Below are 25048 nucleotides of genomic sequence, written 5' to 3'. Positions count from 1 at the left end.
CACAACGGTATAAAATTAAAATGGTATATATCGGGCTAGGATTCGAGTTTCAGGAACAAAGGCCAAACCAACCACCCTAGAATGGAATCGTCGAGCGAAAACACTTGACAACCTCCTAGAAGCAGCTTTTCTTGCCACCAGACCTTTCTCCATCAATTAGGAATCTGATGCCATCACTAAACACATTCCTTAAATTGTAGACATTTGTTGTGTTTTTTTTTTGGGTCTAATCCGCATATATATCAGCATTGCCCTTGATTTTCTTGACTGTATATCTCTTAAATGTCAACATATACACGTGTGATTTAGTTTACGAAGATTTTTCAATGCCGAGAACCTCGATCAGAGAGTAAAAAAGGCGTAAGGTTCACAAGTGTGTAAAATTAAAATGGATATACCGGGCTAGGATTCGAGTTACAGTAACAAGGGCCAAACCAACCACCCAAGAATGGAATCGTCGAGCGAAAACACTTGACAACCTCTTAGAAGCAGCTTTTCTTCCCACCAGACCTTTCTCCATCAATTAGGAATCGATGCCGTCACTAAACACATTCTTTAAATTGTAGCCATTTGTTTAGTGTTTTTTTTGGTGTCTAGTCCGCATATATATCACCATTGCTCTTGATTTTCTTGACTGTATATCTCTTAAATGTCAACATATACACGTGTGATTTAGTTTACGAAGATTTTTCAATGCCGAGAACCTCGATCAGAGAGTAAAAAGGCGTAAGGTTCACAATGGTGTATAATTAAAATGTGATATACCGGGCTAGGATTCGAGTTACAGGAACAAGGGCCAAACCAACCACCCAAGAATGGAATCGTCGAGCGAAAACACCTGACAACCTCCTAGAAGCAGCTTTTCTTGCCACAAGACCTTTCTCCATCAAATAGGAATCTGATGCCGTCACTAAACACATTCCTTAAATTATAGTCATTTGTTGTGTGTGTTTTTTTTTGGTGTCTAATCCGCATATATATCACCATTGCCCTTGATTTTCTTGACTATATATCTCTTAAATATCAACATATACACGTGTGATTTAGTTTACGAAGATTTTTCAAATGCCGAGAACCTCGATTAGAGAGTAAAAAAGGCGTAAGGTTCATAAGTGTGTAAAATTAAAATGGCATATAACGGGCTAGGATTCGAGTTACAGGAACAAGGGCAAACCAACTACCCAAGAATGGAATCGTCGAGCGAAAACACTTGACAACCTCCTAGAAGCAGCTTTTCTTGCCACCAGATCTTTCTCCATCAATTAGGAATCGATGTCGTCACTAAACACATTCTTTAAATTGTAGCCATTTGTTGAGTGTTTTTTTTGGTGTCTAATCCGCATATATATCACCATTGCCCTTGATTTTCTTGATTGTATATCTCTTAAATGTCAACATATACACCTGTGATTTAGTTTACGAAGAATTTTCAATGGCGAGAACCACGATCTGATAGTAAAAAGGCGTAAGGTTCACAATGGTGTAAAATTAAAATGTGATATACCGGGCTAGGATTCGAGTTACAGGAACAAGGGCCAAACCAACCACCCAAGAATGGAATCGTCGAGCGAAAACACTTGACAACCTCCTAGAAGCAACTTTTCTTGCCACCAGAACTTTCTCCATCAATTAAGAATCTTATGCCGTCACTAAACACATTCCTTAAATTGTAGGCATTTGTTGAGTGTTTTTTTATTTTTTGGTGTCTAATCCTCATATATATCACCATTTCCCTTGATTTTCTTGACTGTATATCTCTTAAATGTCAACATATACACGTGTGATTTAGTTTACGAAGATTTTTCAATGTCGAGAACCTCGATCAGAGAGTAAAAAAGGCGTAAGGTTCACAATGGTGTAAAATTAAAATGGGATATACCGGGCTAGGATTCGAGTTAGAGGAACAAGGGACAAACCAACCACCCAAGAATGGAATCGTCGAGCGAAAACACTTGACAACCTCCTAGAAGCAGCTTTTCTTGCTACCAGACCTTTCTCCGTCAATTTGGAATCTGATGCCGTCACTAAACACATTCCTTAAATTGTAGCAATTTGTTGAGTGTTTTTTTGGTGTCTACTCCGCATATATATCACCGTTGCCCTTGATTTTCTTGACAATATATATCTATTAAATGTCAACACATACACGTGTGATTTAGTTTACGAAGATTTTTTAATGCCGAGAACCTCGATTAGAGAGTAAAAAAGGCGTAAGGTTTATAATGGTGTAAAATTAAAATGGGATATACCGGGCTAGGATTCGAGTTACAGGAACAAGGGCCAAACCAACCACCCAAGAATGGAATCGTCGAGCGAAAACACTTGACAACCTCCTAGAAGCAGCTTTTCTTGCCACCAGACCTTTCTCCATCAATTAGGAATCTGATGCCGTCACTAAACACATTCCTTAAATTGTAGCCATTTGTTGAGTGTTTTTTGGTGTCTAATCCGCATATATATCACAATTGCCCTTGATTTTCTTGACTCTATATCTCTTAAATGTCAACATATACACGTGTGATTTAGTTTACGAAGATTTTTCAATGCCGAGAACCTCGATTAGAGAGTGAAAAAGGCGTAAGGTTCACAATGTTGCAAAATTAAAATGGTATATATCGGGCTAGGATTCGAGTTTCAGGAACAAGGGCCAAACCAACCACCCTAGAATGGAATCGTCGAGCGAAAACACTTGACAACCTCCTAGAAGCAGCTTTTCTTGCCACCAGACCTTTCTCCATCAATTAGGAATCTGATGCCGTCACTAAACACATTCCTTAAATTGTAGACATTTGTTGTGTGTTTTTTTTTGTGTCTAATCCGCATATATATCAGCATTGCCCTTGATTTTCTTGACTGTATATCTCTTAAATGTCAACATATACACGTGTGATTTAGTTTACGAAGATTTTTCAATGCCGAGAACCTCGATCAGAGAGTAAAAAAGGCGTAAGGTTCACAAGTGTGTAAAATTAAAATAGATATACCGGGCTAGGATTCGAGTTACAGTAACAAGGGCCAAACCAACCACCCAAGAATGGAATCGTCGAGCGAAAACACTTGACAACCTCCTAGAAGCAGCTTTTCTTCCCACTAGACCTTTCTCCATCAATTAGGAATAGATGCCGTCACTAAACACATTCTTTAAATTGTAGCCATTTGTTTAGTGTTTTTTTTTGTGTCTAGTCCGCATATATATCACCATTGCTCTTGATTTTCTTGACTGTATATCTCTTAAATGTCAACATATACACGTGTGATTTAGTTTACGAAGATTTTTCAATGCCGAGAACCTCGATCAGAGAGTAAAAAGGCGTAAGGTTCACAATGGTGTATAATTAAAATGTGATATACCGGGCTAGGATTTGAGTTACAGGAACAAGGGCCAAACCAACCACCCAAGAATGGAATCGTCGAGCGAAAACACCTGACAACCTCCTAGAAGCAGCTTTTCTTGCCACAAGACCTTTCTCCATCAATTAGGAATCTGATGCCGTCACTAAACACATTCCTTAAATTATAGTCATTTGTTGTGTGTGTTTTTTTTTTGGTGTCTAATCCGCATGTATATCACCATTGCCCTTGATTTTCTTGACTATATATCTCTTAAATATCAACATATACACGTTTGATTTAGTTTATGAAGATTTTTCAATGCCGAGAACCTCGATTAGAGAGTAAAAAAGGCGTAAGGTTCACAAGTGTGTAAAATTAAAATGGGATATAACGGGCTAGGATTCGAGTTACAGGAACAAGGGCTAACCAACTATCCAAGAATGGAATCGTCGAGCGAAAACACTTGACAACCTCCTAGAAGCAGCTTTTCTTGCCACCAGATCTTTCTCCATCAATTAGGAATCGATGCCGTCACTAAACACATTCTTTAAATTGTAGCCATTTGTTGAGTGTTTTTTTTGGTGTCTAATCCGCATATATATCACCATTGCCCTTGATTTTCTTGACTGTATCTCTTAAATGTCAACATATACACCTGTGATTTAGTTTACGAAGATTTTTCAATGCCGAGAACCTCGATCAGATAGTAAAAAGGCGTAAGGTTCACAATGGTGTAAAATTAAAATGGGATATACCGGGCTAGGATTCGAGTTAGAGGAACAAGGGACAAACCAACCACCCAAGAATGGAATCGTCGAGCGAAAACACTTGACAACCTCCTAGAAGCAGCTTTTCTTGCTACCAGACCTTTCTCCGTCAATTTGGAATCTGATGCCGTCACTAAACACATTCCTTAAATTGTTGCAATTTGTTGAGTGTTTTTTTTGGTGTCTACTCCGCATATATCACCGTTGCCCTTGATTTTCTTGACAATATATATCTATTAAATGTCAACACATACACGTGTGATTTAGTTTACGAAGATTTTTTAATGCCGAGAACCTCGATTAGAGAGTAAAAAAGGCGTAAGGTTTATAATGGTGTAAAATTAAAATGGGATATACCGGGCTAGGATTCGAGTTACAGGAACAAGGGCCAAACCAACCACCCAAGAATGGAATCGTCGAGCGAAAACACTTGACAACCTCCTAGAAGCAGCTTTTCTTGCCACCAGACCTTTCTCCATCAATTAGGAATCTGATGCCGTCACTAAACACATTCCTTAAATTGTAGCCATTTGTTGAGTGTTTTTTTTATGTCTACTCCGCATATCTAGAATAGCCATTCCATTAACCAAACTGACCTTCAAATCAGTTAAGTTTGAATGGGGACCAAAACGGGAAGAAACTTTTAGGATTCTTAAGAAAAGGTTAACCAACGCACCCATACTCGCATTACCAGACAGAACTGAAGACTTTATTGTTTATTGTGATGCGTCTAAGTTAGGATTTAGACGTGTGTTGATGCACGTTGTCACACCCCAACCGATGGCGGAATCATCGGGGCATGGCACTGAGCGAAACAGATTGTCCAGAAGTTTCCATAACAACTATCTATATAATCCAGTTAAAGATACGTCCCATACCGTATACCGAATAAACAAATACATTATTACAGATAACATCCAAACAAGTAGTTCTGTTCCGACAACTCAGATTTAATACAAAACTTAAATATTGTTCAAATGCTCCTAAAGACCCAGCCTGACAAGATCTACAGACAACTATGCTCTAGTTGCTCTTTCTTGACAAACAACTATTTGTTGGGGGCCTCTACAGCTTTATTCTAGCCTCGCTCTCCTAGCAAGCAAACATCTTAAACATCTGTCACATACGTTAAAATACAGTCAATACATAAATGTAAAGGTGAGCATATAAGTTTGATATGGCATATAGAGTTCGAATAGTTTACGCATAACCAGCACGTACACAGAGGAAAACGAAGCATGTTAATTATCGACATGGACCTATCGATACCAATGACTGCGGGTTGACCGTCCGAGACGGTTCGCAATACATGATTACCACCGTAATTCATGCAAGTAATTGTCCTTAACAACCCCCGTGTGAACGGGTGCCGAGTCCAAACTATAGTACTACGTCGTTAAGGCAGGTAGACAGCATTCCACGTGTAAACACAATCAACAAGCATTCATTTAGTCACGTAATACATGCGAATCAGTTAGCGTTCAAGTAGTCGAGTAGTGTGTTTGATAGTGGTTTTGATAAGTAACGTATGTAACACCCAAAAGTGCTAAAAGCAAAAATGGATCGAGTATACTCACAGCGATTGGTTGATGGATTGAAGGGAGCGCTTGAGAGTAGGGTTAGCCTGAACAGTTCGATAGCATAACGATGAATACACATTGAATGAAAACAAGTGGAAACGGGTCGAGCAGCCTAGTCGATCGAACGACAGGTTCGATTGGGCGGGTTGTTCGTTCGGCTGGACAATCCGTTCGGACAGCCTACCCGATCGGCCGGTAGGCTCGATCGGTTGGATTGTTCGAGTGGATTGTTTTTTCCTTTGATGTGTTTGTGTGCGAGGATTTGAACTTTTGAAGTTTTCGTTGTAGCATTTGAGAACACTGAAGTGTTCTTACCTTTTAGGTCGGTCGATCGAACGGTTTGTTCGATCGGTCAGCTTATCCGATCGGTTAGGTACTTCAGTAGTAGCCCTCGTTAGGTTGTCACTCGATCGGGCAGCATACCCGATCGAACAGTCTGTTCGTTCTGATAGCATGTTCGATCGGGTGGCACCTCAATGCGTCGAACGAGTTGAAAATCGATTAAGTGTTGAAGCATAGTATCTCATGATCCGAAGAGTAATGTTTACCAATCGATTAGGTCGTTCGATCGGTCATTACTTCGTTCAATACCATACCTCATGAATTTGTCAAGGTGCGGGGCCACATGCTAGCCGATCGGTTGGCCTGGTCGATCGGTTGAGATATCCGATCGGTTGGGCTGTTCTTTCGAACAGTCTAACCGTTCAGTCACATCCTGACCTGGTCGGCCTGTTCGTCTAACACTTGGCTATTCTGCTTAATTGACGTTATGTTGAGGTAGTTTGACAACGAGTTGAACTATGACACCTTCGTTCTTACTTGTTTCTCCGGCTCGGACAGGAATCACCCAAGTCCGGCTGGTGAACGGTTCGGATCGTCAGTTTAACGTTTAACCCATAGTCGGTGAACCTCGTAGATAGAACCCGAATCTTGAACCACCCACCCATTGTAATGATCGGTGAGTCGGCTCAAGCTCCGTTTCTATCGGTTTGAAGGCATTGAGTGTAAAAGAGTTGAAAGAAAGTTGGAAATCCTTCTTTCAATCCTTTACACTATGTAAATGTTTAGATCTTTGGTAGATCTTGATTTGTTTATGTGGAAATCGGTTAGATCCGAGCCATTCATGGTGGATTGAGGCCAACACATGGTGTTCTTGAAGAACACCATGATGACATCATCCTTGAATGCTTAGATCTTGATGATTTCACGGTTAGGAATCAAGATTTGAAAGATAGAAAGGTGTAGAAGTGTGTATTGATCAGGAAAGTACAAGATTTAGGGTGAAAACTTACTGGAAATGGAAGAATTCTGAGAAAAAGAGGAGGAGCACGAGCTGGTCGGTCAGAGCTTTCCAAAAGTGGAAAGGATGACAATGACAGCCCTATTTATAGGCTCCAAAAGAGGAAAGGGCTGGCCGATCGGCCAGGCATCCCGATCGGACAGCCTGGCCGATCGGCTGGGCTGTTCGATCGGCTGACAGCCTGATCAATCAATAGCCTGGTTCGAGTGTTCGGTGCGATGATTTTCGATATTTCGATTTCGATCGAGTACGATAGGGTTTCCTATTCAAATTACTTTCAGTCCCTACTACTATATCTAACATACAATCTCCTATGATTCACCCTATCCTTACGTTACCATTCGTCGTAGTTCGATTTCGATTATTTTCGATTTGAGTTTCGAGTTTCGATTCGAGTTTCGGTTGATTTGATTGAATACCACACAAACATAAATTAAACACGCACAGATAACACATAAGGCACACACACACGTATAGAACAACCAAGGTTCGCATAATTCGAGATTCGAGTTCGATGGTAGTTAGATCGGTTTGATTATAGATTAGTTAACTTTATCGCATTGTTACTTCCTGCTGATCACAGTCGTAAATCGGTTTGCATTGATAAAACATTCGATTACTTTGATTCTTCCTGATTACAACACTTACTCCACATAATACAAATAAAACTGAAAAATAGACTATCTATAGTCAAAGAAAGTCAAAGTTGACTTGGACTTTGACTTTGACTTTGACATACGAAAACACGGGGTGTTACACACGTCAAAAGGTTATAGCTTATGCCTCTAGACAAGTTAAGAAACATGAAGAGAATTACACAACCCATGATCTAGATTTAGAAGCCATAGTTTTTGCCCTTAAGATTTGGGGACACTATTTGTATGGAAATAAATTTGTTGTCGATCATATGAGTTTAAGGTATATTTTTGGGCAAAAAGAATTAAATATGAGACAGAGACGCTGGATGGAAGTTCTTAGTGATTATGATTGTGATATTCGGTACCATGCTGGGAAAGCTAATATAGTAGGTGATGCTTTAAGTCAAAAGTATCATGACAAGCCGAAACGAGTACGTTCTCTCAGATTAAATCTACAAGTAGATTTAAATGATCAAATTAGAAAGGTACATGAAACAGCAATCAAGGACGATGCTGAAAGTTTAAAGGGAATGATTAAGGAGTTGGAACAGGGAAAAGATGGAATTTGGAAGTTCCATAAGAAAAGGATGTGGATACCTAAACAAGGAAACCTACGCCACATAATTTTAGAAGAAGCTCATAAGTCTAAGTATACGATACATCCCGGAAGTGATAAAATGTATCAAAATCTAAGAAAGAATTTCTGGTGGATAGGAATGAAAAAGGATATAGCAAACTACGTTGCTAAATGTATAACCTGTTCATAAGTTAAAGCTGAGCATCAGAAACCCTCAGGGTTATTGCAACAATTAGAGATGCCAAAATGGAAATGGGAATTGATAACAAGGACTTTGTTACCAAATTACCTAAGACAAGAAAAGGAAATGATACAATCTGGGTGATTGTAGACAGATTGACCAAATCTGCTCATTTCTTAGCAATAAAGGAAACTTTCAGTATGGAACAGTCAGCCAAGTTATATGTAAATGAAATAGTTTCTTGACATGGAATTCCTTTATCTATCATATCTGATAGAGATAGCCGTTTCACTTCTCATTTTTTGGACAAAATTCCAAAAAGCGATGGGAACCAAGTTAAACCTAAGCACAACTTATCATCCTCAAATGGACGGACAAAGCGAAAGGACAATACAAACAATGGAAGATATGCTTAGAGCCTATGTAATTGATTTCAGAGGAAATTGGGACGACCATTTACCATTAATAGAATTTTCCTACAATAACAACTATCATACTAGCATTAATGCTGCACAATTTGAAGCACTTTATGGACGAAAGTGCCGAACTCCGGTCTGTTGGGCAGAAATTGGAGAAAAACAACTATCTAGACCAGAGATAGTGCAAGAAACAACAGATAAGATAATTCAAGTCAATGAAAGACTAAAAGCAGCACAAGATTGTCAAAAGAGTTATGCAGATAATAGACAGAAACCTTTAAAATTTCAAGTTGGAGATAAGGTCTTGTTAAAAGTCTCTCCATGGAAAGGAGTAGTCAGATTTGTTAAAAGAGAAAAGCTAAGCCCCAGGTATGTTGGACCTTTTGAGATTATTAAAAGAATAAGACCCGTAGCCTATTAGCTACAACTGCCAGAGGAAATGGCAGGAATAAATGATGTGTTTCTGTATGTAATCTCAAGAAATGCTTAGCAGATGAATCAGTAGTGATACCTCTTAAGGACATAGAGGTAAATGAGAAACTTAAGTTTATCGAGAAACCCATTCAGATTGAAGATAGAAAGATCAAGAATCTCAAACACAAGAGACTAGTTCTGGTCAAAGTAAAATGGGATTCCAAGAGAGGACTAGAATACACGTGGGAACTCGAGTCAGAGATGCAAAAGAAATACCCACACCTGTTCCAGTAGACCTCGAGGACGAGATCTAAAACAAAGTAGGGAGGATATAACAACCTTCCTAGAACCCTTAACATAACCCAAAATGTCTTAAAATATACCGCGTATGCGAGAAACGGGCCCAGAATACCTTAATATTTATAAAAACCAAGAAAAACAAAATCTGGGAGCCGCTCGCGGGGCGCAACTCCCTTAGCCATCATGGTCGCGGGCCGCGACTGGCTTTGTTTGCTGGACAAGGCATTGCGCCACGTGTCCAGTGACTCGACGACCCTACCACTTGACTCGGCGAAGCTATACTCGACACATGTTCTCTCGCGGGCCGCGAGAGAGTTAGAAAATGTTTACGCGGACCGCGAGCCACCTTCGAATCAACCTATAAACAGGGGCGATCGGCTTCATTTGCAATTCATTCAAAATTCGAATTCTCTCTCAAACTTTCTGTAGCAGTTATAATGCTCGGGTATTATACCCATATAAACCGAAGCTATGCCTCGTTGTAAGTATAATAACCCTGCTGTTACCCTACACGATCGATTTAGGGCTCCGTAACGCATGTCAAGGCTCTGCCTGACTCAGTCATTGGAGTTCTGTCTCGAGTTGTACGGTTAATGTGATTTGGGTTATTTTATTAACACGTGTGCATTGTTTAATTTTAATAGATAATAACCAGGAGATATACTAGGAAGCTTTAGTATCACCTAAGTCAACAATGTGAGTACACTCTTCTTTTATAAACACTTTTTGTGAGTCAAAATGTTTTACCAAAACCTCAAATGTTTTCCATTACAATTACAGTGATTAAGTCTTTGTAATTCTACAATTGCTGCCAGCATTATGGGGTTTGTATACAGTACTTGATAACATTCACAATTGGGCACATGTATCCAATGTGTGATATGACCATAGTCACAGATCCGTCGAGTGACACGTACTGAACGAGTAATTGTGTAGATATAAACATTGTAATCGCCCTTAATACTGTAATGTGTAACAACTGATGCTTTACAAAATGGAATGTACTTGCCAGTATTTCTTGCTGATAAAATGTTTTTAGAACGCGTTTCAGGTAACAAAATGTGAAAGCCAATAGAAGCCAGCTGGAGAGCACTGAAGGCTTGGAAAAGTGACTATAAAAGTTACCTAAATAAAAAGGAGTTTTGTTTTCAATAATTAGGGTTCATCCCTACAAATGTATTGTCAAATGAACTTGGGTTTTATCCCAATGAGTTGTTATAAAAAGTTTAGTGTTTAACTCTGATAAAAATATTTACTAACTACGGTTCTGATGTATTCTGCTGCCAAATTAATAAACACCGATACCACCCGCTCTGCGCGATGCTCACGGCACCCGCCTCCCGGGGTAGGGGGTCAGGGGCTGCGGCGTTAGGGCTTGAGCCTAAGAACCTTCTTCGGCTCCTGTGGAATCCACGACCAGAACACACACTAGTGTGTGTGTTGTGGCGTTTTGTTTTATTTAATTAAAAACCTTTTTTTTCCAATTTCAACCCTTTTAGTCCCTTTAATATACAAATGTTATAAAAAAGTTACTATATCAAGTTCCTTCATTATTTTAAAACACTTAACTAACTAGGTTGATATTCCTAGTTACTAGTGGGTTCCAGGAGTTATAACCCATTTTATTTTAAGTCCCGTTAAGTCGGGCTTCTTATAAACTTACTTTTCTCAAAGCTTTTATTCTCCTTTTAATTAATATTAGGATTATTTGTTTAAATCCTAATATTCACCGGGTTAATTTTACCCGTTCATTATTATTAATGTGGTTTAATTACCAATCCCGTTTTCGGGGTGTTACAACTCTAAACTGTTCAACTCTCTATGATGGATGTTCTAGTCATATATCACCTGTGATGTTGCCAAACATCCCCACACTTGGATAATCGCATTGGTTTACAAGGTATACCTTTTTGTTTATGCTTATGTGATATATAGAGATTTGAGGGATACAAGAATTTGACAATGTGGCGATTCATTTACAAACCTATTGATTCATTTACTATCTCTCCCTAACCTTGTAACCTGAGTTATTAAAATTGTCACTATGAACTCATTTGTTGAGTTCATATTATACATGTAAAACGTAGATAATTTTTTGTCACTACGACACTAAAATACCTGTCATCCGAACGGGTATTAAACTAGTTAATTTCTAATATTCCTAGGTTGGGAAACATCTCAACCCCCCCTAGTGTGTGTGTTGAGCCTAAGAACCTTCTTCGGCTCCTGTGGAATCCACGACCAGAACACACACTAGTGTGTGTGTTGTGGTGTTTTGTTTTATTTAATTAAAAACCTTTTTTTCCAATTTCAACCCTTTTAGTCCCTTTAATATACAAATGTTATAAAAAAGTTACTATATCAAGTTCCTTCATTATTTTAAAACACTTAACTAACTAGGTTGATATTCCTAGTTACTAGTGGGTTCCAGGAGTTATAACCCATTTTATTTTAAGTCCCGTTAAGTCGGGCTTCTTATAAACTTACTTTTCTCAAAGCTTTTATTCTCCTTTTAATTAATATTAGGATTATTTGTTTAAATCCTAATATTCACCGGGTTAATTTTACCCGTTCATTATTATTAACGTGGTTTAATTACCAATCCCGTTTTCGGGGTGTTACAACTCTAAACTGTTCAACTCTCTATGATGGATGTTCTAGTCATATATCACCTGTGATGTTGCCAATCATCCCCACACTTGGATAATCGCATTGGTTTACAAGGTATACCTTTTTGTTTATGCTTATGTGATATATAGATATTTGAGGGATACAAGAATTTGACAATGTGATGATTCATTTACAAACCTATTGATTCATTTGCTATCTATCTCTAACCTTGTAATCTGAGTTATTAAAATTGTCAATATGAACTCATTTGTTGAGTTTATATTATACAGGTAAAACGTAGGTGACTTTTTTTGTTATTACGACACTAAAAAACCTGTCATCCGAACGAGTATTAAACTAGTTAATTTCTAATATATTCCTACGTTGGGAAACATCCCCTCCCCCCCCCCCCCCCCCCCCCCCAAAAAAAAAAAAAAAATTCTATTGGCTTTCCCATCCCTTATTTGTGCCGTTTGAAACAAAAACAAATAAAGATTCCTCATTTCTAGAGAGAGAAAACCGCACAAAAAAGATATTTTCATTCGTATCGCCTTCTTCCTCATCAAATTAGGGTTTCTACTCGCACATTCCAATCACAATCTTCTCGTAAGTTTTCCCGTAATCTCCTTATACATATTCATTCTTATCTACTTTAATCGCCTTATTACGCTTTTTTGTTGCCCAATCGATTCGTATTTTGCACAATTTGTATCCAACATCATTCGAACTCATCATGCATGTTTAATTGCTTGTTATCTTCATGAAGTTTTGTATAATTCTGTATAAATTTGTGTATTGTGTTGTTAGATTATGTTGAAATGTTTTGGTATTTTGTTGATTTTTATGTTTTGTTGAATGTTGTGGTTGAATTTATGTTGATTTATGGTGTGATTTGAATTGATTTGATTTGGTTGATCAGAGAGAAAGAAGATTAGTTTATAGATATTGATATTGACGAAAGTTTTTGAAGAAATTGGAGAAATTGAGGGGGGAAAGTGAAAAATTAGGGTTTGTGTTTGATTATGCCAACTTCTTGGGCTGATTCAGTTGCTGCAGCTGAAAACACAGCTGCTGGTTCATACGGTAGTTCGAATTCGTTAGCTCCAAACAGACCGACTTACGTCCCGCCACATCTTCGTAACCGTCCTTCTAGTTCAGAGGCTGCAGCTGCACCAGCACCAGCACCAGTTGCTGCAAATACCGGTGTTCCTGCTGTTAGTGGTGGTAACCGTTGGGCTGCTCCTAGAAACGACTTTAGGTCTGGTGGGTACGGTGGTGGTGGTGGTGGTGGTGGACGTGGCGGCGGTGGTTGGAACAACAGGAGTGGTGGATGGGACCGTGGTAGGGACCGTGAGGTAAACCCTTTTGGAAACGATGACGGTGCCGAGCAACAATTCGTTGATCAAGAGAATTCTGGGATTAACTTCGATGCGTATGAAGACATTCCTGTTGAGACAAGTGGTGACAATGTACCGCCACCTGTCAATACGTTTGCTGAGATTGATTTAGGTGAAGCGCTTAATCTAAACATTAGGAGGTGCAAGTATGTGAAACCAACTCCTGTTCAACGCCACGCGATACCGATTTCACTTGGTGGTCGCGATTTGATGGCGTGTGCACAGACGGGGTCGGGAAAGACTGCGGCGTTTTGTTTCCCAATTATTAGTGGAATAATGCGGGGGCAGTTTGGTCAACGAGCACAACGGATGCCTCGTACAGCGTGTCCACTTGCTCTTATTCTCTCACCCACACGAGAGCTATCATGTCAAGTACGTATTGTATTTTATGATTTATGTTTCTCTACTTTTGTTTTATATTCGTTTAAATGATTTGGTTATTGTAATTCTGGTATGCAGATTCATGAAGAAGCTCGGAAGTTTGCTTATCAAACTGGTGTAAAAGTGGTTGTTGCTTATGGTGGAGCCCCGATCAATCAACAGGTGTGCTAGTCATGATATTTAGTTGTACGTTTTTGTATGAAATGTGATATTAATATCACATTCTTAGGTTTGTTTTCTGATCACATGCAAACATTCACTTTGGCTAGAAACATAAGATTTAGAGTGAATTTCAAGAATTGTCCTTTATCTTTATACCCATTTTCAGGCGCTGTCCTTTATGTTCAAAGTTGACGAGTTTTGTCCTTTATGTTTTCATATCATACACGTTTTGTCCTTTAGGCCTAACTCAGTTAGTTTTTTCAGTTAAATTTGGTCATATGCTTTGCACATGAGGGCATTTTTGTCAATTCAAAGGTACATCCAACGGCAGATTTACAGCTCAAAGCTTCTGCAACCTTTGAATTGACAAAAATGCCCTCATGTGCAAAGCACATGACCAAATTTAACTGAAAAAACTAACTGGGTTAGGCCTAAAGGACAAAGCGTGTATGATATGAAAACATAAAAGACAAAACTCGTCAATTTTAAACATAAAGGACGGCGCCTGAAAATGGGTATAAAGATAAAGGACAATCCTTGAAATTCACTCCAAGTTTTATATATACATAGGAAAGAGATCATTAGAGAACTTTGAGAAAATCACTTTTAAACATTTTTAATTTTTTTATATGTTACTATTGTTTGTGAAAATTAAAAAAAAATATATGTAGATCGACATGTTACCTATGTTGTCAAAAGCGCGCGCCCGGGCGCAGCGAGGCGCACCAACAGCGCCTGGTGGTAGCCTAGGCGCAAAAATGGGCTTTTTTTGGAAAACGGTTCTGAGGCGCAAAAAGCGCGCGCCTAGGCGCAAAAAAACGTTGCTGAGGCGCAGGGAAAAAAAGGTAAAACAGAACAAATGACCATTAAAACACGAAACTGAGTGCATGCAAAAACTGGCTCACGCGGGCCCGGGGTTTTCGGAGCTGCATTCGTGTTCGCAGGTGCGGGCACGCACGAGTTCAACCAAATTCAAGCTCAAAAACTCATTTTCTTAAAAAAGCCACGCTTTTTTTGCGCCTTGCGTCTAGGCTTCGGGCGAGGCCGATGCGCCTCACCTGCGCCTTGCGTCTTTGACAACATAGCATGTTACATACATGTAGGTCATGAACTACAGATATATATACCTCATATGTGCTACGTATATGTAATGTAGCTCGTCAATCTACATATATTTTCTGTTTTTATTTTTATTTCTACAACGTTAATCATATAATTAAAGGAAATAAAAAGTAAAAATAAAAAAAATGATTAGTTGGTAGTAGTTTTATGAGTTTTTAAGTTTTGAGTGGTTTTCTAATGAACTTAACCCTATATGTGTGTGTATATATATTATAGTGAAAGGTTTAGATACAAAAGGCTCTTAACGTGCGACGGTACGCGGCCACCAATATAGTGTGCGTAATTATGCAAGACCACCTTATCGTGCGATGCATACGCGAGCATCTCAACCGCACATCTGATCTAATCTAGGCCTTCAATTGAACGCAGTGGCACAATGCCTAGATTAGATCAGATGTGCGGTTGAGATGCTCGCTTACGCATCAGACGATAAGGTGGCCTTGTACGTTAACCAGCCTCTCTCTCTATGTGTATATATATGTATTACAATGTTCATTCTGTTATTAACTAACATTATATATACCGGGCCAGCTTCGAGAGCTAGAAAGAGGTGTCGACATTCTCGTTGCAACCCCTGGGCGATTAGTGGATCTGTTAGAGCGTGCGCGCGTCTCTCTACAATCCATCCAGTATTTAGCTTTAGATGAAGCTGATCGAATGCTAGATATGGGTTTTGAACCACAAATAAGGAAAATCGTGCAACAAATGGACATGCCCCCGCCAGGTGTCAGACAGACAATGTTATTCAGTGCCACTTTTCCCAAAGAGATACAGGTTGTTAAAATCTATTTTAAACATTACGCGTGAACATACAAACTATGTAGCAACTGTTTATGTGGTTTCGGTTAATATGCAGAGATTGGCGTCTGATTTTCTTGCAAATTATATATTTTTGGCTGTGGGAAGAGTTGGTTCGAGTACCGATTTGATTGTTCAGAGAGTCGAGTATGTACAAGAAAGTGATAAAAGAAGTCATCTTATGGACCTTTTGCATGCACAAAGGGCTAATGGTGCGCATGGCAAGGTAATATTTGACGATAAATTATTATTTAAATTTAAATAAAGACCACCCAAATATCGATAGACACTATGATAGGCGTATGACCCTCGAATCACCGGTTCAAATCAAACAGTAAAATAAAAGATAGTTCTACGGCTCGTTTGGATACAGATTCACCACCAAACGAAACGGTAGGGCTGCGACGTCTAACCGAAGATACAGATACACCACTACGGTTAGAGAATCGTGTCTAAGTTCACCACCCAACGCGCCACGGTTGAGCTAGCATAGACGAATTAATTAACCCACAAACATGAGATAATTAACACAAAGATTTTCATTCTAAAACTCATTGCCTTTTCATTGATTTCATGGAGATACATATAGAAATTAAGAAACAACCCCATGATGCTAAATTTTAGGAAAACGGATAACGACTAAAACGGGTCGCACTTGCTATCACACTAGGGTTGCCAACGAACCGAATGGACACGAACAAGACCCTGGTCGTGCTCGTTTGCTAAGGAGATATATGTGTTAACAAACTGTTCATGAACGCTTACCGAACGAGATTTTTTGTTTGTGTTTGTTCGTTAAAGATACAATTGTGTTCGTGCTCGTTTGTTAATTCTAGGTAACAGACGCTCACGAACACAAATTAATATTCGTGAATACAAACGAACACAAACAATGTTCATGAACAGAATATATAATACCCCGATACTTATTAAATATTTTTTTTTTTTTTTGGAATTTTGAAGTATTTGAAATATAATATAAAAATTAGAAACACTAATGAACTATTGAAAACAAATGAACATAAACGAACACGTTACCGAACGTTCACGAACATAAATGAACGAACACAATCCCTCTTCATGTTCGATCATTTAAGTAAACAAACGTAATTTTCTGGGCGTGTTCGTTCATTTATTAAACAAACGAACTTCCCGACGAACAGTTCACGAACTGTTTACTGAACGTTCGGTTCGTTCGCAGCCCTACTAGACACGCCTAAATTTAAGCTTTCGAAAATGCCCCAGTATCTAAACGGAAGATATTCTTACATGGATTGTTAAAACTTGTAGATACGATAAAAGTTTTTGAATTTTTGTCGTTTTACAATTTTTTTGAAAATTTTGTTGCCGAAATCAACAAAACTGAAACGAAATTGATACTCGGGTGGTGTATGCATTTGCATAATCTGAAAAAAAAAATTATGAGTTGATTTTGTAATATATTTAATCACTGCAGCAAGCGCTTACATTGGTTTTTGTGGAGACTAAAAAAGGGGCCGATTCACTAGAATATTGGTTATGCATGAATGGCTTCCCCGCCACCACTATTCATGGCGATAGATCACAGCAGGTATATATAATTGTATACTTTTAAAATTTTTAAATATTAATCAGGAATTTACAATATATATGACGGTTTCTCAAATATATGGAACAATTGCAGGAACGTGAACAGGCTTTGAGATCATTTAAAAGCGGGAATACCCCAATCTTGGTTGCAACAGACGTAGCAGCACGTGGTCTCGACATTCCACACGTGGCCCACGTGGTCAACTTTGACCTACCAAACGACATTGACGACTACGTGCACCGTATAGGAAGAACCGGCCGAGCAGGAAAGTCAGGCCTAGCCACTGCTTTCTTTAACGACAACAACACCTCAATGGCTAGACCGTTGTCAGAGCTCATGCAAGAATCTAACCAAGAGGTTCCGGCTTGGCTTGCTCGTTACGCAGCTCGAGTTTCCTACGGTGGCGGCAAGAACCGCCGTGGTGGTGGTGGTGGTGGTCGGTTTGGCGGGCGTGATTTCCGGCGAGACAACAATTTTAACCGGGGTGGTGGAGATTATTATGGTGGTGGGAATACGAATAACGCTTACGGAGGAGCTCCTGGCGGCGGGTATGGTGGCGGATATGGAGCTTCTGGTGGTTATGGTCCCGGTGTTGCTAGTGCTTGGGACTGAGTCTTGTTTTTTCTGAAACATAACTTGGTTTAGTGGATTTGTTTTTAGTACCCTTTTTTCGGGTAATTTGGGTAGTTTTTTTCTATACCAGTAACGGAATTAGGGTTATGTTTGGTGGCTAATGGGTTGTGGAATTTGGTCGAATATGTATAGAACGATAAACAACCCGAGTTGAGGGTCTGTAGATTATTGCGGGTTTGGTGTTGTGGGTTTTCTGCAGAGCCTCAGCCTCCCTCTTATGGCTAAACCACAGTGTGCTTGTTTTTGTTTTATGTTTAGTAGTTGGTACATAACGTCGTTATTGTGAACGGTCATTCTTTCATGACCCCTCCGGCGAGAGGTCATGAGTACACGATCCTTTTTTTCTGTGGGAGGTCACGAATACGCGACCCCCCTGGCTTCTTCTGTGGGAGAAGCTCCCCATCTACCGTAGGTTGACCTGGTCAACGAGACCGTGGACTGGATCTTCGGTAGGTTGACCTGGTCAAGTTACCTATATATGTCATCAATGAGTGTTTGTTGAGATCATATTTTAACAAGTAAATGATGTTTTTTAGATAAGAAAATAATAAAAGAGTGCAGTTATGTTTGACTTTGAATTTTTTCATAATAAGAAACTAAAATAAATGGCACATGAAATGGAAGAAATATAAGGAAACAATGAAGTACGTTGTAGATTTAGTCAAAATCAAATATCTTTCACATCGTTTAGCTGTCTAATATAAATGCTTTTTTTATGGTATTAAATGGGTACATTTAGTTCGTTTTGTGTAATTAATATGAGATAGTATTTAGATAATAAAAATCATAGTACATTAGACTTTTTTTATGTATCTTATGATATATTTACTTACATACCTCTTAAATTAACAAAAAATAGAACTTTTTAAATTCATCTAGTTTATAAGTTAAAGGTTTTATCAGAAAGGTTAAGTATCACCATAACAATAATCTAGTTATTTACTATTTTAAGATAAAATGTCCTAATTGACAACCTCATATTACCAAATTCAAAATTAGAAATCTTTATTGGGTGAAACAATTGTAAAAGCTAAGATTCCAGTTTAAACCAAACGCCCATTGGTTTCATGTTTATAAGGGTAGTTATGGAATGGAGCCTCAGGGGCTTTATTGTGCCACATCAGCGTCATGTATGTGTCACCTCATCTAACACCAACCAATAGCATCCCTCATTAACAAATAAGAAATGGGATAAAGCCCCCCTCAACCAATAACACCCCTTTTATTAATTATAAATTGATTTGGCCTCACATAACCTCTGTTATCCCTCATTATTGCGGTGGCGAGCACTCAATAGCGCCCCACAATAGCCCTCATGGTATGGTTTGGGGGGCACTGTTGATAAAAGAAAAGTTTTTGAGGTGGAGGGAAATGACGCCCCATACTTGAAGATATGTCTTATTTGATCATATTGGTTAATAGAGTATTAATGAGGTACTGTGAGTTTCGGGTTCTCACGGATAAACAATTCAAAATTAGAAATTTGTGATGATGATTTTACTTTCAAGTTCAAATATAAACTCTTTCATTCTCTTTTATTGAAATCTGCAAACAAAATTACGATATGCAGAGAGTCTAAGGTGACATCGGGTACAACTAGAAAACACCGCCCCACCTCATACGGTACCTAGTCGGTGAGGTGAATGACGGTTAGAGGTTTCCGAGCATGGTGTTGTGCAATGGCTCTTTCCTCTCTTCAATCGCTAGTTTAACTTTTCTGTAAATAAAAAATAAAATTCAGATTAACTCTACTCATACTCAATAAACTTAATCAATTTTTACACAAATTTCTTATCTCTTCTTTCTCCCAAAACCTTTTCTCATACCTCTATCAATCCGAAAATGAATCCATCATCCAACTAGTGTAGATAGGACTAGCAATTCTGACACGAACACGATAACACGACACGAACCTACACGAAGTTAACAAGTTTCGTGTTTAACCTTAACAGGTTTCGTGTCTATAACATGTCGACACGATAAGGCCTGTTTAATTTCGTGTCGTGTTTGTGTTTACCTATGTGATCACAGATGATCTAAATATATGATGACGCTGATTTAGAACAGAGAATGTCATAGATGAAAAAGATAAAAGCAACAATATTTACCGTCTTTATAAAAAAAAAATAAAAATACAACTTATATATTCAATTAACTTTAGAAACAAAAACATTTCTACTGCTATATATCCCTATAAATTTTGGGAAAATAATCATGTCACACTAAATACCCAAATTTAGCTCCCAAAAAGTTAATTGATTTAAATATTTAATACAACAAAATACCTCATTAGAGTTTGGAGACCACATATGTTTTAAGTTTCAGTGTTTGATGACAGCAAAATCAACACGGCTCCAGATGTAAATTTCCTGTTTATCAAAAACTAAACTCTTTTCACACCAAACCAAACAACACTCTCCAGTTTTAGAAACTGCTGCAAAAGCTCTTACTTCCACACACACACACATGTTCTTTCCTCTTTGCATTCTCATGTACCACTAGAAAAAGATCATCTTTTTCCAATTCTTGGATCTGTTTTCAAGATTGGCGGCCAATCTTTGTCTTGATCTGAAACCAAAGACTGTTGCCTTTACATGAAATTTGTTGAATTGTGAGTGGGATGTCTCAATTGTCTGAACGTCAAAGGTCTCCAAATGTGCAGCAAAGAGGGGTTAGAGTTAGAGCTCCATTGGTGAGTTTCTTGTCTTCTTTTGACTTTTTCTTGGTTATGTAGATGATACCCACATGAATTTATGTAGAAATTAGCAGTTTTTTTGACAGTTATTGGTGACAAAATTGTGTTATATTTTGTGGGTTTTGTTTGTTTAGTAGTATACAGAGATACCCAGATGAGATTATGATGAAATGAGCAGTTTTTTGTCAAGGATTGTTGACTTTAGCTTGTGGGTTTTGTTTCTTTACTAGTGTATAGAGATACCCAGATGAGATTATGATGAAATGAGTAGTTTTTTTTTCAAGAATTGTTGACTTTTGCTTGTGGGTCTTGTTTCTTTACTAGTATATAGAGATACCCAGATGAGATTATGATGAAATGAGCAGTTTTTTGTCAAGAGTTGTTGACTTTAGCTTGTGGGTCTTATTTCTTTACTAGTATATAGAGATACCCAGATGAGATTATGATGAAATGAGCAGTTTTTTGTCAAGAGTTGTTGACTTTAGCTTGTGGGTCTTATTTCTTTACTAGTATATAGAGATACCCAGATGAGATTATGATGAAATGAGCAGTTTTTTGTCAAGAGTTGTTGACTTTAGCTTGTGGGTCTTATTTCTTTACTAGTATATAGAGATACCCAGATGAGATTATGATGAAATGAGTAGTTTTTTTTCAAGAATTGTTGACTTTTGCTTGTGGGTCTTGTTTCTTTACTAGTATATAGAGATACCCAGATGAGATTATGATGAAATGAGCAGTTTTTCTCAAGAATTGTTGACATTTTCTTGTGGGTTTGTTTCTTTACTAGTGTATAGAGATACCCAGATGAGATTATGATGAAATGAGTAGTTTTTTGTCAAGAATTGTTGACTTTTGCTTGTGGGTCTTGTTTCTTTACTAGTGTATAGAGATACCCATATAAGATTATGATGAAATGAGCAGTTTTTTGTCAAGAATTGTTGACTTTTGCTTGTGGGTCTTGTTTCTTTACTAGTGTATAGAGATACCCAGATGAGATTATGATGAAATGAGCAGTTTTTCTCAAGAATTGTTGACATTTGCTTGTGGGTTTGTTTCTTTACTAGTGTATAGAGATACCCAGATGAGATTATGATGAAATGAGTAGTTTTTTGTCAAGAATTGTTGACTTTTGCTTGTGGGTCTTGTTTCTTTACTAGTGTATAGAGATACCCATATAAGATTATGATGAAATGAGCAGTTTTTTGTCAAGAATTGTTGACATTTGCTTGTGGGTTTGTTTCTTTACTAGTGTATAGAGATACCCAGATGAGATTATGATGAAATGAGTAGTTTTTTGTCAAGAATTGTTGACTTTTGCTTGTGGGTCTTGTTTCTTTACTAGTGTATAGAGATACCCATATAAGATTATGATGAAATGAGCAGTTTTTTGTCAAGAATTGTTGACTTTTGCTTGTGGGTCTTGTTTCTTTACTAGTATACAGAGATACCCAGATGAGATTATGATGAAATGAGCAGTTTTTTGTCAAGAGTTGTTGACTTTAGCTTGTGGGTCTTGTTTCTTTACTAGTGTATAGAGATACCCAGATGAGATTATGATGAAATGAGTAGTTTTTTTGTCAAGAATTGTTGGCTTTAGCTTGTGGGTCTTGTTTCTTTACTAGTATATAGAGTTAGACAGATGAGATTATGATGAAATGAGCAGTTAATGCAGTTTTTTGAAGAATTGTTGACTTTAGCTTGTGGGCTTTGTTTCTTTACATCCACTGTGGTTAATATAACATATATAGTATATATAATGATACTTAGTACGTCCCGTTTGCGGTATGCGCATATAATGTATATATGTGTGGGCGCTGGGGGGGGGGGGGGGGCTAAAATGAAAGAGCACTAATTTTAACGTTATTTTACTAATTTCGTGAAAATAACGTTAAAAGAGGCGGATGGTTAATCATGCATCATGTGGTGGCGTTGATAGTCGAAAGACAAGGGAGTACATGCACTAATCGGCCTTTGTCTTAATTGTTGCTGAGTGTTATGTGCCTTATGTCCAAGGCTTGATGCAAAACTGCTATCGAGCCGGGGGTCTCACTGGAAGCAGCCTCTCTATTCCTACGGGGTAGAGGTAAGACTGTCTACATCTTACCCTTCTCAGACCCTACCTTAGCTTTGCTACTGGTGGGATTTACTGAGTATGATGATGATGATGATGATTTTTTGTATATTTGTATATGATGGTGTCCAAATGAATATGATTTCTGTGCATCCTAACTCAAATAAATGCTTACAGGTCGATTCCGTATCATGCTACTGCAAAGTCGACGCGGGCTTAAAAACAGTAGCCGGAGCCCGGAAATTTGTTCCCGGGTCAAAAATATGCATCCAGCCCGACATCAACCCGCACGCACACAAGTCCAAAAACCGGCGTCAAGAACGAAGAGTCCAGCCACCTCTCCTTCCCGGGCTTCCCGATGACCTGGCAATCATTTGTCTAGCCCGTGTACCACGGGCCGAACATAACAAACTCCGGCTCGTTTCCAAACGATGGTCGCATCTTTTATCAAACAATTACTTTTATTCCCTTAGAAGAACCCTCGGAATGGCGGAAGAATGGGTTTACGTCTTTAAACAGGATCGTGACGGAAGAATTTCGTGGCATGCGTTTGACCCGATTTACCAAATATGGCAACCGTTGCCACCTATCCCGATGGAGTACAGTGATGTAGTTGAATTCGGGTGTGCGGTTTTAAGCGGGTGCAATCTTTACTTGTTTGGAGGTAAAGATCCCGTTAAGGGATCCATGAGCCGAACCGTTTTCTACAACGCACGAACGAACAGATGGCATAAAGCACACGATATGCATAGGAAACGACATTCTTTTGGATCGTGTGTGATTAATAACTGTCTTTACGTGGCGGGTGGAGAATGTGAAGGGGCCCACCGGGCTTTACGGTCAGCTGAAGTTTACGACCCGAGTCGACGCCGGTGGAGTTTCATAACGGATATGACCAACGCAATGGTTCCGTTTATCGGAGTTGTTCATGACGGAAAATGGTTTTTAAAAGGGGTTGGGGATCACCGCGAGGTTTTGAGCGAAGCGTATACACCGGAAACGAACACGTGGACGTCGGTTACTGACGGTATGGTTGCGGGTTGGCGGAACCCGAGCATTTCTATAAATGGAAGCCTTTATGCTTTGGATTGTCGGGACGGGTGTAAGATTAAAGTTTATGAAGAAGATACGAGTTCTTGGAAACGGTTTATCGACAGTAAAGTTCATCTCGGGAGTTCTCCTGCGCTCGAGGCTGCTGCTCTCGTTAATCTTAACGGGAAACTGTGTATCGTTCGGAACAATATGAGTATTAGTCTTGTTGATATATCGAGCCCAGATCGAGAAGTCGAGAGCAATCCACACCTTTGGGAGAACATCGCGGGTAAAGGTCATATAAAAACGTTGTTTACGAACTTATGGTCGAGTATATCGGGGAGAAACGGTCAAAAGAGTCACATTGTGCATTGTCAGGTGCTTGTAGCATGAGCCACAAAGGGAAAATCACGAAACTAGTCAACCTTGGACCAAGTTTTGTAGCCAAAATATTCATTGAATTTTAGCCGGGCCCACAAGCGGCAAAGCTTATTTCGTGGAAGGTGATTAGTTGGAATCGTGAATGTCTATTTTGCCAAAGGCTGGAATTCAGTGACTATTTTGGTAAAAAAACTTGGTCAACTTGACTAGTTTTGATTATTTTTCGAGCAACAAAAGCGTCGGTTTCTTCATATATCAAAGGATTTGTGTATAGATTTGGGTTAGAACTTACAACTCATGATGAATATTTGGATTGTCTTTTTATGTTATGGGTCTGGGTTATTTTAGAATTCAAAATAATGCTTATAGATCACTATATCGACCCTGCGATAGCATGTCTGTAAGCCCCTCGCGTTGCAGATGGTGTAAAAATGAATAAATTATCCGCGTGTTGTTTTAACATCTAAAAACCGATGGATAAAAAACATAAAAGAGGAAACGAGTTAAAGTTGTTTAAATTAGTAAACATTTTTAAAGAGTGTTTTTAATACATTACGCTTCATAATTCAATTACAAAAAAAAAAAAAAAAAAAAAAAAAAAAAACAGATTTATCATTGAAATAGGGTAATATATATTTATATTTGAAGGTATCTATGTTTGACAAAAAGTATTTAAATGTTCTATTT

General features: G+C 38.5%; 2 protein-coding genes across 2 annotated transcripts; both read left to right on the top strand.

The window, feature by feature from the left end:
* The first annotated feature begins 12572 nt into the window (after nt 1-12572).
* Nucleotides 12573-18433, top strand: LOC110898734 (DEAD-box ATP-dependent RNA helicase 37). The gene is made up of 7 exons (XM_022145565.2): nt 12573-12725; nt 13039-13888; nt 13976-14059; nt 15713-15955; nt 16038-16205; nt 17436-17549; nt 17643-18433. The coding sequence occupies exons 2-7, from the start codon at nt 13142-13144 to the stop codon at nt 18159-18161; spliced, it is 1875 nt and encodes a 624-aa protein (XP_022001257.1). The 5' UTR covers nt 12573-12725; nt 13039-13141; the 3' UTR covers nt 18162-18433.
* A 2051-nt stretch (nt 18434-20484) lies between these two features.
* Nucleotides 20485-24718, top strand: LOC110898733 (F-box/kelch-repeat protein At1g55270). Its single transcript, XM_022145564.2, has 2 exons — nt 20485-20874; nt 23126-24718. The coding sequence occupies exons 1-2, from the start codon at nt 20803-20805 to the stop codon at nt 24371-24373; spliced, it is 1320 nt and encodes a 439-aa protein (XP_022001256.1). The 5' UTR covers nt 20485-20802; the 3' UTR covers nt 24374-24718.
* Nucleotides 24719-25048: the final 330 nt, after the last annotated feature.

The sequence above is a fragment of the Helianthus annuus genome, chromosome 13, assembly GCF_002127325.2.
Source record: "Helianthus annuus cultivar XRQ/B chromosome 13, HanXRQr2.0-SUNRISE, whole genome shotgun sequence".
Taxonomy (NCBI): domain Eukaryota; kingdom Viridiplantae; phylum Streptophyta; class Magnoliopsida; order Asterales; family Asteraceae; genus Helianthus; species Helianthus annuus.
Note: the sequence above shows the minus strand (reverse complement) of the source record. Positions and strands in the feature narration are given on the sequence as shown.

Coding starts and splice junctions, on each gene's coding strand:
- LOC110898734 (XM_022145565.2), top strand. CDS start 13,142: ATGCCAACTTCTTGGGCTGATTCAGTTGCTGCAGCTGAAAACACAGCT. Junction 15,956..16,037: donor CTTTTCCCAAAGAGATACAG/GTTGTTAAAATC, acceptor GTTAATATGCAG/AGATTGGCGTCTGATTTTCT. Junction 16,206..17,435: donor CTAATGGTGCGCATGGCAAG/GTAATATTTGAC, acceptor TAATCACTGCAG/CAAGCGCTTACATTGGTTTT.
- LOC110898733 (XM_022145564.2), top strand. CDS start 20,803: ATGTCTCAATTGTCTGAACGTCAAAGGTCTCCAAATGTGCAGCAAAGA. Junction 20,875..23,125: donor TTAGAGTTAGAGCTCCATTG/GTGAGTTTCTTG, acceptor AAATGCTTACAG/GTCGATTCCGTATCATGCTA.